Raw genomic sequence first — 17,495 nt, forward strand, 5'->3', positions numbered from 1 at the left:
TACTGAAATTATGTCAATTAGCCTATCAGAAGCTTCTAAAACCATTACATAATTTTTGGGACTTTTCCAAGCTGTTTAAAGGCATAGTCAATTTAGTGTATGTAAACTTCTGGCCCACTGGAATTGTGATACAGTGAATTATAAGTGAAATAATCTGTCTGTAAACAGTTGTTGGAAAAATGAGTTGTGTCATGCACAAAGTAGATGTCCAAACAGACTTGCCAAAACTATAGTTTATTAACAAGAAAAACGAGTTTTAATGACTCCAACCAAAGTGTATGTAAACTTCCGACTTCAGCTGTACCTCCACCGGTATGCCATTAAGCCCTGGGGTTTTTCCAGACTGAAAGGATTTAATGGCAGCAAAAAGTTCCTCCTCTAATTTGGCCTGTGCTCTGATCTTTCTGTACATTTGTTCATTTTCAATTTTTTTGTATTATTTGGAAAGAATTCCTTACCGTAATCTTCATTCAGTGGGAGAGGACGAGACGGAAAAGAGAACATCTGCTTAAAATATTTAGCTTCCTCTTTTAAAATATCATTCAGGGAATCATAGATGACTTCGTCTTCAGTAATGAGTTTCTGCAAATTGTTTTTGTTAGCGTTCCTGTGTTGGAGATTCAGGAAGAATTTGTGCATTTTTCTCCATATTCCATCCAGTTTGCTTTATTTTTGTAATAGATTACATTAGATTGTTCTTGAGTTCTTTTTGTTTTTCCTCTCTCTTATTTTGTATCTCTGTAGTTTTGTTTTTATTGCTATCTACCTGTTAATGGATTTCCCTTGTTAGTCTTGTCTCTTTAGCCAGAAACTGCTTTTTTATTATTGATGAATATTGAATCAATGACCTCTGAAGGTACATTTAAAAAGGTATCCCAAACAATAAGTGGATTTGCTGTTCCTACAATATACTGAAAAAATTCAGTTATAAATTATTTTGTCTTAGTTAAAAATAAGTTGTCCTCCAGTAAACTTTGATTAAATGTCCAATATCCCTGTCCACGTGGAAAATCTATAAGAGTTATGTGAAGGCCAATTAGATGATGATCTGATCGCATTCTGTCTCCTATTAAAACTTTAACCTTTGATGCAAGAGAGAAAGACACAATTAAGTCTCCTCCATGTGTATCTCACTAGGTCAGTTTTTTTTAGTCTCCAAATATCCACTATTTCTAATGTGTCCATAATATTTGTGATTTCGTTAAGGGCAATGTGTGATGATACTTTGTAGAGTGATTACCTTTACGGTCCATTGAGGTACTTAACACTGTGTTTTTGTCTCCTACCATAATGATTTGATCATTTGTTGCTTGTAAGTTCAATAAATTGGTATAAATATTTTCGAAGAAGTATGGATCATCCTGATTTGGACCATATAGATTAATGAGCCAAATCTCTTTTTCGTCCACTTTCATATTTTTTTTTTATCCACCTTCCTTGCGAATCATTCCTAACTATTTGCACATTCAGATCAACATTTTTGTTTATGACAGTCAAAACTAGAGCTTCAAATGTCTGATATTTACAAATCAAGAAATAGGTTCTAGCAATGTTTTATTCCCTTACCTGTTTTCCTGTGAGCCAATGCCACAGATGTTAGAAAATTGAGACAAGATATTATGTGTGTAGTAAATCTGAGTAGGTTGATGTGTATGATATTGGATGTGATTTAGTGAGTGTGTACAATGTCTGTATAAGAGTAAGATTATAATGTGTGCTGTCCAAATAAATAATAGCTCCGCCAATTTGCATGGTTGAGTGTCTGTGTGTAACATGTAGTGCGTATAGCCTTAATATTCATGATGATAATTGTAATCCATATCGTATCACCGTCATAGTTGCATCATAATTAGCTTTAACATCATTGAAAAACACATCACAGCATTTCCAGAGCAATTGACGTTTCACATGATCATGAAAGAGACCTTGCATTACTATAGAGACGGCTTCACCACAGTACAAATGTATTCCGTACAATATGTTAATATTCCCCAATGCCTCTATTCTGATATCTTCCCCTTGCTTGTTGTAAACATATATAAACATGTAGACAAAGACAAACAAGAAACATATTAAATTATAGAACAGTTCTCAACAAGAGAAAGAGTGAGAAAAGACTGCGAGATCAGTTGTGTGCGTGGGTGTGTGTCTGTATATGTAAGTGAACATGTAATTGAGTTTGTGTGTGTTCATATCCACTTCATAGTGTTCAGATATTTTCACAGTTCCCATACTTTCTTTTTTTCGTAATCTGAAGTCCCTGTAGAATTTAGTACAGCCATGGTGTTATGGAGCTGTCTCAGAATAGCTGTCCATCTATAAAGAGTTTGTCCACAATGAGAAAGGCACGCTTACCCCTCTCCCTCTGTTGCCTCTGTACCGGATACAGTCTCTTGCGATGGTCGTTTATCTCCTTTGGAAATTGGTCATTGAGATCATATTTGGTCCCTTTAAGCTCCCTTCCCCTGCTTTTGATCAGTTCCTTTTGTTGGTAGTGTTTAAATGTTGCGATAATCGACCAGGGACCCTTGGTCTCCGAGCTCCAAGTCTGTGTACACGGTGGAAAGCCACCGTTTAAGTATTTTCCCTGAGTAGACAATCCATTTTAGAATTGTGGATTTTTACCTTGGCTGTGAGTGCCTTGTTCTCTCCTTGGATCGTGAGAATATTACTCAGGGAAAACCCCCTCAGCCCTGCTACCTCCTCACACAACTTTTCCAGTGTTGCATGGATTCCAGCCAGAGCACTAGCCTCTACTTCAACGGTAGGTAAATTGTCAGTTTCTGTAGATTATTTTTTATGTCTTGTTAGAGGTTTTTTTGTGAGGTAGTCGGATCTTTCCATGATGTAGTATGTTGTTCCTCCATAGCGTAAAGCCGTGCTTCTACACCTGCATTGCTTGCTGTTTGTGGTTTTAGGCTGGGTTTCTGTACAGCACTTTGAGATATCAGCTGATGTACGAAGGGCTATATAAATACATTTGATTTGGATTTGATTTGATTTTTGGTACTCGTCGATTTCCCTCAGGATCTCCTTAGTATCCAGATTGTTAAATACTTTTGAAAAACAGTAAAGAGACAATGCGTCTTTCCATGACGACAACTGGTGTCTGTAATACAGCCACCTAGCACTGTTGTTTGGTTAGCAGTGTTTTCTGGCTGTTAAAAGCTAAACACGTCGCAGAATCCACACAAAAACAAGTTTGGTATTCTTATTTAATTAACAGCGGTTTTGTTTTAATCAAAAATAACAAACCGGGTGTTTTCCAGCATAGTGTTCAACTGCTCACCCTGATGACGTGTGACAACAATTCCCCTAATGTTTTATAAGTGCGGTGGGGCCCCACCGCCTAGCGCTGTTCCCACAGCCTAATTAAATATCTTCAACTAGTGTCAATATAAACATTTGGTAAAATAGGCCCTCTTGGTGGATAATTGATTAGGAACATAGCAGGGCAGAGTCGTTGTGGTTGACTTACCGGCATCGTTGGCGTCGTCCAGCTTGGGGATGCCTTTAATCTTGCTGTACTTCACTGAAGAACACTTCTTGTTGAGTTGTGTCTGGGCCTTGAACTTCACCCAGTTCAGGATACTCTCCACAATACCACAGTTAGTCGCCTGCAGACAAAATAAATAATTGAATATGATATATCATTGTTTAATACTCCAGGTGAACTGAGAACACAAGAGGACATGGAACAGATTTTAGATATGATATATGATATCAATTCAATCTAAATAACTTTGCTTTCTCAGTGAGGAAACGGTGTATGTAGAGTAAATGCACAACATAGGATGTATACATGAAGGAGGTAGTGATATTTCACCGTGGTAAAGAAAAGTCATTTAAGAAGAAGAATCTCCTTACCGCTCTGATGAACTTCTCAGACAGAGGACACTTAGAACCAAAGCTCTTGGTTTGGAGGGTCATGTTCTCCTTGGTCTGGGAGTCAAACGTTGGGTTCTCGATCAACGCATTCACAAACACCCAGATGTGGTTCTTCACCTGATGGAGAGAAAAACAAAGCATTAAGACTGACCAGACTTTACATTAGGTTGCTCCTATACCAGTGTACTAAGAATGTAATCACTAGCAACACTATTGTAGTAACATGACAGTAATAAGATAGCAATAACTAACCTGGAAGGGTTTGACTGAGACACCAGCTTTGTTCTTCTTCTTCACCACCTCTATCAGCTTGGCTACGATCTGGTCCACCACGTAATCAATGTGTCTGCCACCCTGAATGACACAAAACAAGCAGTGTAGTACATAAAATGTCTAATGTGGTAGAAAGTGATTCAAGTCATACTCCAAGATGTGAATGCCATTAAAATGCACACTCATCCCAGCATATTTACACGTGCAAATGGCACTTCATTTCTGTCCATTATTCCTAGATTGGTCAAGTCATAGTTTTCTAAATCAAAGGGTAGATTTCTGGTAAAATAACAACATAATTCCCTGAGGGGATGTTACCTTGGTGGTGGCGATACTGTTGACAAAGCTGATCTGTTGGAATCCCTTCTCACTCATGGTGAGACACACCTCCCAACGCTCGTTGACGGACTCGTTGACCACCTTTAGGGCCACGCCCACCTCATCCAGCTTGTCCTTCACGTACAGGTCCACATAGCTGCGGAACCCTGTCACCTGGGAGGACAAGGACAGGTGAGAGGAGCCTAAACCGGGTCTGGATAGTGGCTCTGGTTGTGGAAAGGTTATTAGCAAATGACATTGTATTGAAACAGGTGTAGTGAAATGTTTTTTTTTCAAGTCAAAACGTTCTTCCCAGGGTCTTCCAAGACTTGGCACCTTATGTACAGCATATAGTCTGTGTATATGGGACAGCCCATCTTACTATGTGCGGTTACATGGGGCAGGTAGACTTACAGGGAGTTTCTTCCCGTTGAGCATGACTTTGACGCCCTTGCAGGAGCCAGCAATGTCGTAAGCCCTCTTGGTGAGCAGAGCCACGATGTCCTTGTCCAGCTTCTCCATCTTGAACTTGGACAGGTCCGGCTGGAAGGTCACGCACGTGAAGTCATCCCCGTCAAAGAACTTGATCTTGGGGTCGCTCGTCTTCCCCATGTTGTTCTGCCAGGTCTAAGGAGAGAGAGAGAGAGAGAAAGAGGGGGAGATAAAAAGAGGGGGAAAGAGAGAGAAAGAAGGGGACAGAGATTGTCATGAAATGCACTACATTCTTCACATGTTAAGAAAAAAATTCCAGTTATTTATTTTACCTTTACTTAACTAGGCAAGTCAGTTAAGAACAAATTCTTATTTTCAATAACGGCCTAGGAACAGTGGGTTAACTACCTGTTCAGGGGCAGAACGACAGATTTGTACCTTGTCAGCTCAGGGATTTGAACTTGCAACCTTTCGGTTACTAGTCCAACGCTCTAACCACTAGGCTACCCTGCTGCCCCAATTAAATATGGTGAATGATGAAATTCCATCAAAGAGATACGAGTTAATAAAAAGCCTTGTGAAACTGATTGAACAAACTATCACTATTTTGGTGAGTCATTTCATTGAAAGTGACAATTGTAGAACAAACCACACGAACAAAGACAACAACCATCTAGCTTACGAGAAATAACCGAAATACCCCAAAACTATGTAGAATCCTACAATATGAACATAAAAGTCCTGTGAGACCACCCCCGACAGTGCAAATCAACTCATACTCACCCCCTTACATACTGTACTCCTGCAAAACATCAACTGGAGTTCAGCTGTTTGAAGAATGTTATTTTCAAGGTTGACTAAACAACAGATGTCAATCACACTGTGCTTTCTCGTAGTCTGTACCTGTTTGAAGCTGTGTTTGTACTCCTTGCAGGCAGTTTCCACTGTGAACTTTGTGCTGAAGATGTTGCAGAGTTTAGCACCGTACCCGTTCCTTCCACCTAGGAGGAGAACAGAAGGGAGACGTGCTTTCATCTATGGAGAGATTGTCCTTGAAGAGCTATAGTCATTCACTCACTCCAGTGTCGTGTTACTAAGCACTGCAAGGGGTACCACAAAACTATTCAGTTGAGATCATAAAAGCAGACAGTAAAAATGGTTTAGGTTGGACGTTCTGTCTGAAGCTTTATCGAAACCATTTGAAATGGTGTTACACAAATGGACAATAATTATTTAATTAGATTCTCGTTTTCAGAGTGATTTTGTCACCTGTGACTTTCTTCTGCTCGTCGTCGTAGTTACTGGAGGTGAGGAGGTGTCCGAAGATGAGAGCGGGAACGTACATCTTCTCATCTTTGTGTTCCACCACGGGGATGCCTTTACCATTGTTCCAGATGGTGATGGTGTTGGACTCACTGAAGGAAGAGAGGAGGATGATGAATGTAGGAATAAACTAGGCGGGATAAACAATGCATGCCAAAGAAATTCACAGGACAGACAGAAACATCATGACCCAACTTGAATAATCATTACATATTTCCATTTAGATGTACTAACCTTTAGATTAGTGCTCTGGCGGTAATTACATTTTGTCAGCCGGTTACTGTCATGCAAAATACATCCGTTCTCACGGTAACTGATCGTTAATTAACAACATGTTGAGCATCTCCAGGCCTCCATACAAGCCACTGATGTGTGCTTTTGGAACATCTACATTTTAAAAAGTCTAATAAATCTATTTAATATACACCATCACAATACATCCATTATGTATTTTATTCAGGTCTAAAGAAACATTATGATATGAAGAAAATGTATTTCAGAAGAACAGAATATGAGTTGGTCTACTGTATGTTATCTGGCTATGTGCCATAGACTGTAGGCTTGTTCAGTTAGCAGACAAGATATGCTTATATGTTCCCTTTATTGGCGGTTGGTGCTGTTTAAAAACAATTGGATGCCACGAAATTGGGGAGAAAATGGGGTAAAATTCACAAAAAACTAAAAAAGACAATCCCTCTCTGCACACTGGAGAAAGGAATGAAGGAGAGGGGACGAGATGGTGGTGGTGAGATATTCCGTAGCTAAAGGTCATGTGTCAGTCGTGCATTATATGCAGTAGGCTATGTATCGTATAACGGCAAAATAATTCATTTTAGCATTTTTTTAAATATATATTTTTCCGGGCTTGGGCTCATATAGTTCATATAGTTCACTTTATAAGGTGACGATTAATTCATAACTTAGAGCGTATGCATACGCATATGGCGGTTATGAATTAATCGTCACCTTATAAAGTGCTGTTCATTTCGTTGTGTAAAGGTGTCAGCATGCTTTAGTTCGGCTGGCGGCTAGCTGAAGTAGGCAAGGCGAACGCTTGTGCTCGTATACTCCCTTAAAAAGACATTCGCCTGAAAAAAGAGAAATAAGCGGAAATAGTACTGTTTGTCCATTTTGAGACGCCTTAATCAGTATACACTTCCTCAAACAAGTCAGAATTCATCTAAGTTAACTCAGTAAATGTAATTCATTTTGAAGTTTTTGTCAAGGAGATCTTAGTTGCGCAATTTTACATCGAACTAAGAGGTTTTATTTAGAAATACTGCACCAAACAATGTGCATGAAAACAAGTCTTCTCCCATTGAATGACAAGAAAGACTTTCCTGAAGAATCCTTACTGTTGACCGATCACCGACGAAGAGCCGTAGACTTTTTATTTAACCTTTATTTAACTTGGCAAGTCAGTTAAGAACTAATTCTTATTTACAATGACGGCCTCAGTGATTTGCCGCAAGAAAAAATGTTGTGTGCCCGAACAACTGACAAACCTCACGCTGTCCGACACGAACAAAAACACTACAAAACGTTGTCATAATATATGCAAACTCTTCTGAACTGTTTCAGCTGGGAAGCATGTGGACACCTTTAGGTTTTGAAACAACATCCACAATGAGCAGGTATCCACTCAGTTTCAACCCATTGTTGAACTCCTTTCTTCAAATTGATCACAGTGAGGTGAGTTTTAAACGCACATACTGTTTTGATGATGTGTTCGATGTGATTTTCGATAGCATTTGCATTGAGTGGTTAGAGGGGCAATCGAGCCCTGAGTACCAGGCCATTAGCGACCTGATAATCGAGTGCATAAGAGGAGAGATATGACGGGGCCTTATAGGGAGAGAGACGTGCAGACAGGCCTCACAGGGAGAAGACCCGGGGGCTCCGCTTAAGGATACTGGTGCTAAGCGTTCTGCTCTTTCTCTCCCTGTGTGTGAAGACAGAAACCCCAGAGGAATACGAGCGTTCGGCAGATTGCTGTGGTTGCCGTGCCGTAGGTGAACAGCATGTTAAATGAGCTCCCTGAATTCCAGAACCGACTGTTCATTAAGACCTACCCAGAGATCTATCAGCCTCTACAGTACCTCCCTGTCTCTCTCTCTACCCAGAGATCTATCAGCCTCTTCAATACCTCCCTGTCTCTCCATGGTCCTGTTATCTCCCTCACACCCTCCTTCCTCTCTTCCATCTCCTCTTCTCTCTTACCTCTCCTCTCCACCGCTCCCCTCTCATCTCTTTCTCCTCTGGAGCTTCTCTCCTCCACGTCTTCACTCTGTTCTCCCTAAGCCCATCCCCTAAAACCCCTTGCTGCTAGCTAACTACCAAGGCCACCAAGAACTGTGCCACGGATCAACCTACAGCTAAATACTCAGCTGATCCATGCACAATGCAGACTTTAACACAAACATAGCACACAGGCATCACAGTGGTCCGATCACTTCAACAAATTGGATGCTCTGCATTGTCAAAGACATCCTCCCACAGAAAAATCCTCATGCTTTGATACAGTGCCTTCAGAAAGTAATCACACACCTTGACTTTTTCCAATATTGTTGCATTTCAGCCTGAATTTAAAATGGATTAAATGTAGATGTTTTTGTTACTGGCCTACACACAATACCCCACTATGTCAAAGTGGAATAATGTTTTTTGAAATCTTACCAATTAATGAAAAATGAAAAGCTGAAATGTATTGAGCTATTAAGTATTCAACCCCTTTATTACAGCAAGCCTAAATTAGTTTAGGAGTAAAATAAACACTCACAGCTGTAAAGACTCAGGAGTGTGAATACTGTAAATAAGATATTTCTGTATTCTATTTTTAATAAATGTACACAAAAAAAATTAACATTTTTTCCCTTTGTCATTATTGGGTATTGTGTGTAGATGGGTGAGAAAAACAACATGCATTAAATCTACTTTGAATTCACGCTGTAAATTAAAACAAAAAGTGGAATATGTCATGGGGTATGAATACTTCCTGAAGGCAATGTATGTTTATAAGGCTACTTAGTGAGTTTAACTATTGGGTTTTACTGGTCAACCAGAACCATTTCCACCTAATGCCGCTAAAAGATCAATCATTTAACGGCAAGAAGTCTAGAGAGACCCAGGCAGCATGACAATCTGATGGCATTAAAGAGTGAAAGCACCATGTTACATTTATTCATTTTGTTTCAATCTTCTAAACAGCCACTCACTCAACTACCTCAAAGTGATGCTTGAAAGGGCTTTCACATTCTAACAGCAAAAATGGCAATGGGCGAGCCATTGTTTTCCGATGAAAAGAAGCGGCTGCACCCACCTAGGCAGCATGCACTGCGCATTTCTTTTTGAGGTGGCGCTGCTATGCTCAAATGATTTGACTCCTACGCACAAGCTGAGGGCTTTGCCGACACAAAACAGGACTGTTAAACAGAACGTATGATAATGTCGGATTCATGACACCTGCATCAGAGAGAAGCTGCTGTGCCTGCCTAAGCCACGTGCACAGTACGGTTCTTGGACTTGACTAATGATTGACAACTGCTTACTGGTCATGTGTACTTACGGATCAATAGAGATCTTTATGGTCGACATGCTCTTATCCCGCTGTTTGTTGTCGGCCGCGTTGACTGTGGAGTAGAGAAAAACATGTTGAAATGAGAAGTCGTAGGCTGCAGGGATTCAATTGTGTTGATAGAAACTATCGAAAAGATACTTGGTACTGGCACTTTCATCAAGAGCTTTAGACACACTTGAGAATCAATAGCCTATGTTGCCTGGCCTATAAAATGCAAACCCACATCCTTTCAACACAGCAAGTCTCATACTGAAAACATATTGAAAAGTCAAATAGCCTCAATCAAGTCTCCTGTGTGTTATACGGTTTGCATTAGAAAGCCTTTGCTTTGGTTGCAATGTGACATTGTGTGACTGACCCTGTGTGAGTTGTGTCTAGTCAGTAATTACAGAGATGTGGTAGGAACTAGTGAATATTTGGGCAGTGAGGACAGGCGGCTGTCTTTACCTTATCACCAGTATAAAACAGCTAAATGAGCACAGTGTGCGGAGCAAAAAGACTTGATGTCTTCTCGTAGCTCCTTCTATTGCATATGACCGAGTTCCAGTAGTTTGATCGCTCAAGGTACTGCCTGGTATAAACGTACAGTTACAGGACAGGGGTATTCATCTTTTAATCAATGCATAAGCCTAACATTTTCCTGTACAATAATTGGTTGTACACCATGTTAATGTGCCAGTCAGCCAAACACATAAGCGAGACTAGGTGCTGGATTCTACTCCCGCTTGCCTTAATCAGTGTGCCACTGACAACCAATAAAAGATTTCCTCAGACGGCTCTTCATTCCAGACAAATTACTACATGAGGAGTAGGAGCGAGGAGGGGGACACAGAACACACAAGGACAAGCTAGCTCCTCTACACAACTGGTTACATCTAATAGATGTTTCAGAGGTATTGTTGGACCAGATATTAAGCCGAGCTAAAAATCTGATTTTCATCTCCAGTCACTGGTGTACAAAAATAATATCATCATACCTACAACAATACATTGACTGTCTGGATAAAAGTGTCTGCTAAATTAATCAAATGTCAAATTTAGACTGGTCGACGATGCCTAAAATAGAATCTACGTCAAACAATTGAGATTTTTATGATCGCTTACGTTTACATTTTAGTCAATTAGCAGCCGCTTTTATCCAGAGACTTACAGTAGCAACTAGATTTCTCACCTAGTCTGCTCGGGGATTCGATCCAGCGACCGTCTGGCTAATTATTAGACTACCTGCCGCTTTTTTTACCCCCTTTTTCTTCCTAATTCCGATCTTCTCTCATCGCTGCAACACGGGCTCAGGAGAGGCGAAGGTGGAGTAATTCGTCCTCCGCGCCCCTTAACACCTGCCAGCTTAACCTGGAAGCCAGCCGCACTAATGTGTCAGAGGAAACACCGTTCAACTGGTGACCGGGGTCAGCCTGCAGGTACCAAGCCCACCACAAGGAGTAGCTTTACCGGCCAAACACTCCCAACCTGGACGACGCTGGGCCAATTGTGTGCCGTCCTATGGGACTCCCGGCCACGTTGTGGCACAGCCTGGGAATGAACCAGGGTCTGTAGTAACGCCTCTAGCACTGCGATACAGTGCCTTAGAACGCTGCGCCACTCGGGAGGCCCCTACCTGCCGATCTTGAGGCAAAGTCCATCAGAGGCCATTACAGTAATAACTGGGCCTGATATAAAGGGATAATAACTGATTAATAACAATTAACTGAGTGCTATGGCTAGCTCATAATGACCACCGTGTTACCTGTGTATGTTCTGCTTTAAAATACCCTGATAAATAGACTTACCAAGAATTTCATCAAAGATTTTGTATAATCCAGGGACGTAGGTGATTTCTCGTAGATTCATTCCAAGGTCTTCATCGAAAACCCACATTTGCTGAAAGGGTTGAAATAGATACGTCTATTGATCAACCATTCATAATACTTGACTACGCAACAACAACAAAGAGCAACACCAGATTTCTCTGTTAGATCCATCTATAGAACTGGATGTTGTTGTGGCTAACGTTGTGTAGAACAAGGCTTCCCAAACTGTTTCACTCGGGCCCCCCTTCCAGCATGAGGAATGTCTTATTTCTAAGGACACAAGCACTGTTCATGACACAAACTGTTCACACCCCTCATTGGTAGAGAGAATTTTGCAGGTTTGAAGCTTATTTCCTGCAATTCTACACATTTTGTCATGGGGTGCAAAGAACATTTAGCAGTTTTCAATTAAATGTTCTTTCAATTCTATAAACTTTGCCATGTCTAGTGTGTATTCATGTGATATTTGAGTGACAAGAAAAATACAACAATATCTATGGGCAAAGAAACCTAATAAAAAAACATTAGCTGACATGTGTATCTGGACATTTCTGACCAGTTATAAATAGCACTAAGGTCTGCAATGACTAACATGACAAGAGGAGCTGATGATTCACTACCCAATTTCAAAATTACACCTTGTGCATTCACCTATTACAACTTTCAAGAGTAAGTTTAAAGCCGAACCCCTCCGTTTGGGATCCACTGGTGTAGAATATGAGTAAAGTTCATTTGGCACAAAACAGGAGTGACGTTTTTTTTGTCACAATGTTGTTTTCTTTTGCACCCTCCTGAACACAAGCTAGACGTCCCACAGTCATGAAGAAACCGAACCCACCTGGGTGACCGGTTCCACAGAGCCGATGTAGGTGTCGGGCCTCAGTAGGATGTGCTCCAGCTGGGTCTTCTTCTGGTACACCCTCTCCACTGACAACTTCTCTCCTCCCTTCTTCTTGGCTCCTCCACCTCCTCCCTCGGGCTTGCCCCCATCGCCCCTGCCGTTCGCCGCCGCCGCTGCTGCTGCCTCCTCCTCCCTCTTTTTGGCAGCATTCTTCTTATCAAAGAGGGTCTGGTATTAGACACATGTGCACAACTTTGTTAAAAATTACACTAGAGATAAATGATTGAACTCTGTGTCTGCAGGCACTGGCAGCTGATTATCAGAACTAAGGCACAGCAGTAGCCATTTGTTTGAATTTGATTGTTTGACACGGGATTTAGACAGACCATCCAAACTCATTCCACGGAGGGCCGAGGGTCTGCAGGTGCACACTCCTCCCTTGTACTTGATTGATGAATTAAGGTCACTAATTAGTAAGAACTCCCCACACCTGGTTGTCTAGGTATTAACTGAAACAAAAACCGGCAGACACTCAGCCCTCCATGGAATGAGTTTGACACCCCTGGTCTAAATCCCACTAGTCCAGTGTAGCCTCAAATGTTTCCGTCAATGCTCCTTTACGCTTTGGTTGGTTGGTTGATTAGTGGGTTGGTTGGAACTTGGAAGGTTTCCTTGGTTAGGCTAATTGCCCGGCACACACCCACAGTAGACACCATTGGTTAAGGCAGTGGATCTCATTGTTAAATACTTAGGATTGCACCCAAGGAGAGGCCAAAAAGTGACTGAGCCTGAGGAGAAAACTTTATCAAATAAAAATGTAAATGTTTCAAGCATAGGGAAATCTAAACGGTATTGTTGTGGTAATGAATGTATATAATTGATCGAGAGCCGTTGAGCATGCAATAGGCTCATATAAACTGAGCAAATAATCTACTGTGCAATAACAAACACAGTGGTTGAGTAATGCAGTCCCTGTCACCTGTGGCCCTTGAGATCTGTTTACATTTCTCTATGGGGAGGTATCTGAGCAACAGACCCTCACAATTCTCATCAGCATATTAGTAACAAACAGGGGACCCAAGACAGTTCACTCCATATGGTCTATGGTTTACCCAAACTCTCACAGCAAGTCATAATCAGATTATCAAGCCAAAGCAGCCATTTAGTTCACGACAGTCCACCATTCTGGGATATTTGCTTTGACAAGATATGTACAAAAAAAATGAATCTTGAGAGTATTATATATTAGGTCTGCTAAGAACCTAATCTTGGTTGCTCAAACACACTGAAAGAATTCTGCATGACCTCATTATAGCATCTTCTATCAGACAGCCAGCTGCTCCATTGTCTATCTGCTGCCAGTGGCACCCAAATTGACCTGTGTGAAGCTAGCCACAATAAGGATTCGCCACAATAGTGGAATTTGCACTTCGCCATCAAAATAAAAGTCCCCCATTGAAAGTGATTCAAACAGATACAAAGTGGATGCATGCCACATTTGCACTAGATAATGCTAAACAAGGTCGGAATATTGTTATAAATTCAAGAAATTATAATAATTTGTTAATTTGACACAACAAAAGTAACAACTCATTGGATAAATGAGACTTTAGAATTGCATTGGGGGGCATACTTATACAAACTGCACAAATCAAAATCAAATTTTATTTGTCACATGCACCAAATAAAACAAGTGTGGACTATAGCGTGAAATATTTACTTACGAGCCCTTTCCCAACAATGCAGATAAAAAGCAAGAACATTTGCAAATAGATACAAATAAAATAGTTACAATAAAATATCAATGACGTGGCTACAGTGGCTTGCGAAAGTATTCACCCCCTTGGCATTTTTCCTATTTCGTTGCCTTACAACCTTTTGTGGAGGTTTGTATCATTTGATTTACACAACAAGCCTACCACTTTGAAGATGTAAAATATTTTTTCTTGTGAAACAAACAAGAAATAAGACAAAAATTAAATGGAAAACTTGAGCGTGCTTAACTATTCACCTTTTGCAGCAATTACAGCTGCAAGTCTCTTGGGATATGTCTCTATAAGCTTGGCACATCCAGCCACTGGGATTCTTTCCCATTATTCAAGGCAAAACTGCTCCAGATACTTCAAGTTGGACGGGATCTGCTGGTGTACAGCAATCTTTAAGTCATACCACAGATTCTCAATTAGATCGAGGTCTGGGCTTTGACTAGGCATTTAAATGTTTACCCTTAAACCACTCAAGTGTTGCTTTAGCAGTATGCTTCGGGTCATTGTCCTGCTGGAAGGTGAACCTCCGTCCCAGTCCCAAATCTCTGGAAGACAGAAACAGGTTTCCTTCAAGAATTTCTTGATGGATGGCGGTTAGCGCCAACCTCAACCAAATTAAGATGGTTTTGGATGAGTCAGAGTGCAGAGCGAAAGAAAAGCAGCCAACAAGTGCTCAGCATATGTGGGAACCCCTTCAAGACTGCTGGAAAGGCATTCCAGTTTAAGCTGGTTGAGAGAATGCCAAGAGTGTGCAAAGCTGTCATCAAGGCAAAGGGTGATCATTTGAAGAATCTCAAATATATTTTGATTTGTTTAACACTTTTTTGGTTACTACATGATTCCATATGTGTTTTTTCATAGTTTTGATGTCTTCATTATTATTCTACAATGTAGTAAAATCGTACAAATATAGAAACCTTAAACTTTTGACCGGTAGTGTACCATGATGATCTTGATGAATTGGAAATTATTTTCCCACCTTAGCTACTGACAGCGTGAAAAACAAGTGATTATTGGTCACTGTTAAATTGTGCTCAATTTTGAGAGTTCAAAGTCAACTTTGGAAGTATTATAAACTTTGAAACTGGGTTCCAGTAAACCACATAATTACAGAAGGGCTGTTTCTCTGAACCTCAGGCAGTAGGCTCAAGCTAGCCTGTTTCTCTCCCCAGTCAGAGGCAGCATGCCTGTCTCAGACTCTGACCAGCAGCAACCTATCCGCCTTACTTCCCCCCATGATGAAAGGGCCAAGACTGAAAAAGTTTGGGAAGCACTGATCGGCAGGTAGCCTAGTGGTTAGAGCATTGGGCCAGTAACCAAAAGGTTGCTAGATTGAATTCCCGAGCTGACAAGGTAAAAATCTGTCGTTCTGCCCCTGAACAAGGCAGTTAACCCATTGTTCCTAGGCCGTCATTGTAATTAAGAATTTGTTCTTAACTGACTTGCCTGGTTAAATTTTAAAAATACAACTCTAGCTAATGATTAGCACAAATACAGATGGGCAACCCCATCTATTTATTTATAGCAACTATACTGCATCAGTTGGGCTACAGGTGATAATTGCTTATTGCTAAATAACACACCAGCCTGATAATATGGCCCAATATGTTGTTATGCTCATTTTTGGTGTGACATTTTAAAATTGTCTCCATTTTATTTTCATGCATTTTTTTAAATAGAAAACAGGGCTGCAATCAGGCCCAAAAAAAACATAATTAAATGTTCAATTAAACGGACGGTACGGTTCTGAAGAACTAATTGAAAAACAGAGGTTGTGGGTTCAAAATGCACCGCTGCCCTTCAAATATCACATAGAATTGCATCGGGGGTATACTTGTAAGGTCTAATACATCCACAGTATGATTTCAACAGATTTTTGTCAAATTAACTAATTGTCTTTTGTTTAGCATTATCTAGTCCAAATATGTCACGATTCCACTATTTATATCCGTTTGAATCACTTTCAAATGGAGGACTTTTATTGAGAAGGAAAACCGCAAATTCCACTATTGTGGCTAATCCTTGTGGCTAGCTTTACACAGGTCCCAAATTGTGCTGCCGTATCTACGGGCTGGTCGCTGCTAAAGTTAACGTTAGCTGACCAAATGTCGTGCAAATACGTTTAAGGAATATGTCGCATAATTTTTTTTATTTTTATAGAGATTAGGCTACCTACGAATAACGGTATTTGAGACACATTCAAGATCCTATATTTAAAACGGCGTGCATGTAAAATATACAAACTGACTATCAATCAATCAATCACACTTGACGTGTATTGCAACAAAGAATTTCTTGGGGCATTGCCATTGGCCAAGTGGCTCACTCACTGAAAAGCAATGTTTCCGAATGACATGAAAAAAGAAAACAATGTATCTGACGTTGGTGGACCAATCTGTGATAGTATGTGCCGGGCAATCGTAGCTAAATGAATATCCCAAATCATGGCCCATCTTGAATAGGCGCAGGATAGTTTAAAGGAATGCATTAGCTGCTGGCTAGTTATCACTGGCCATTTTACAAATATCCAGCTCTTGAAACTTGGGAATATCTCTCATGCATCCCGGCAAAATGATCAACGCTAGCTGAAGCGATAAAGCAAACATGTCCAGTAAATGCAACATAACAAAATAGTAACTTACCACCCAAGTCAGACCCCCACTTCCTGCTGCGCCGTTGGACATCTTCCTTTTGTTTCCCTAAATTTGAGTGATGCTACTAAGCAGATAAAATACTGAAAAGTCCGGCATAAAATATAGTCCATAAACTCAGGAATGCTTTCAGTTAACGGACCCCATTCTGTTATTTTCTGTGTCAGTACAAGTATAAAATGTCTGTCAAAATAGTTCAAGATGAGGGACTATAGCGCGGCTATTGTTAAAATCGACGAGCGGTGGTTAGAACTAGGCCTGAAATCGTCAACGCTTGCGTGCTACTTGCCGATGTGTATAAATTACTGTACAAAATCCAGACGTTAAATAGTTCCACAAAATGTAATTTAGTACAAAATAAATTGAAATACTGTATAAACAAAATTACTTTAAAATACGGCTGTAAATCAATACCAAAATGTTCATTCACAAATAATAACACCGCCGCCTGCCTCCGTCAGGTTCCACCATCCGCAAGGCGACAATCCCCCACAGCGGAACCCACCAATCCGGTGCTCGCTTTTCTAGGAGCCGGTACTTCAGCCAATGGGGAAGAAACAAAAATACATGCCCCACGATGTACTTGTAATTTTTAATCAGTAGGTGGTAGTAGAAACA

General features: G+C 40.6%; 1 protein-coding gene across 5 annotated transcripts in view; it reads right to left on the reverse strand.

Annotated features, from left to right (window-relative positions):
• The window catches only part of LOC109904415 (DNA topoisomerase 2-beta-like), a 52,054-nt gene extending 34,678 nt beyond the window's left edge, over positions 1 to 17,376 (reverse strand). The window contains exons 1-11 of one of the 5 annotated variants that reach the window (XM_031788760.1): positions 16,869 to 17,376; positions 12,458 to 12,670; positions 11,599 to 11,689; positions 9,800 to 9,863; positions 6,181 to 6,326; positions 5,815 to 5,912; positions 4,894 to 5,106; positions 4,480 to 4,653; positions 4,141 to 4,242; positions 3,868 to 4,005; positions 3,479 to 3,617 (exon numbers count right to left, since the gene is read on the reverse strand). In XM_031788760.1, coding sequence (XP_031644620.1) covers positions 3,479 to 3,617; positions 3,868 to 4,005; positions 4,141 to 4,242; positions 4,480 to 4,653; positions 4,894 to 5,106; positions 5,815 to 5,912; positions 6,181 to 6,326; positions 9,800 to 9,863; positions 11,599 to 11,689; positions 12,458 to 12,670; positions 16,869 to 16,910 — 1,420 coding nt within the window. In that variant the 5' untranslated portion in view covers positions 16,911 to 17,376. Of the gene's footprint in view, positions 1 to 3,478; positions 3,618 to 3,867; positions 4,006 to 4,140; positions 4,243 to 4,479; positions 4,654 to 4,893; positions 5,107 to 5,694; positions 5,714 to 5,814; positions 5,913 to 6,180; positions 6,327 to 9,799; positions 9,864 to 11,598; positions 11,690 to 12,457; positions 12,689 to 16,868 lie in introns of those variants that run through there. The other 4 variants (XM_031788758.1, XM_031788759.1, XM_031788757.1 and 1 more) reach the window with 4 other exon arrangements.
• Between the last annotated feature and the right edge of the window lie 119 nt (positions 17,377 to 17,495).

The sequence above is a fragment of the Oncorhynchus kisutch genome, linkage group LG14, assembly GCF_002021735.2.
Source record: "Oncorhynchus kisutch isolate 150728-3 linkage group LG14, Okis_V2, whole genome shotgun sequence".
NCBI lineage: Eukaryota > Metazoa > Chordata > Actinopteri > Salmoniformes > Salmonidae > Oncorhynchus > Oncorhynchus kisutch.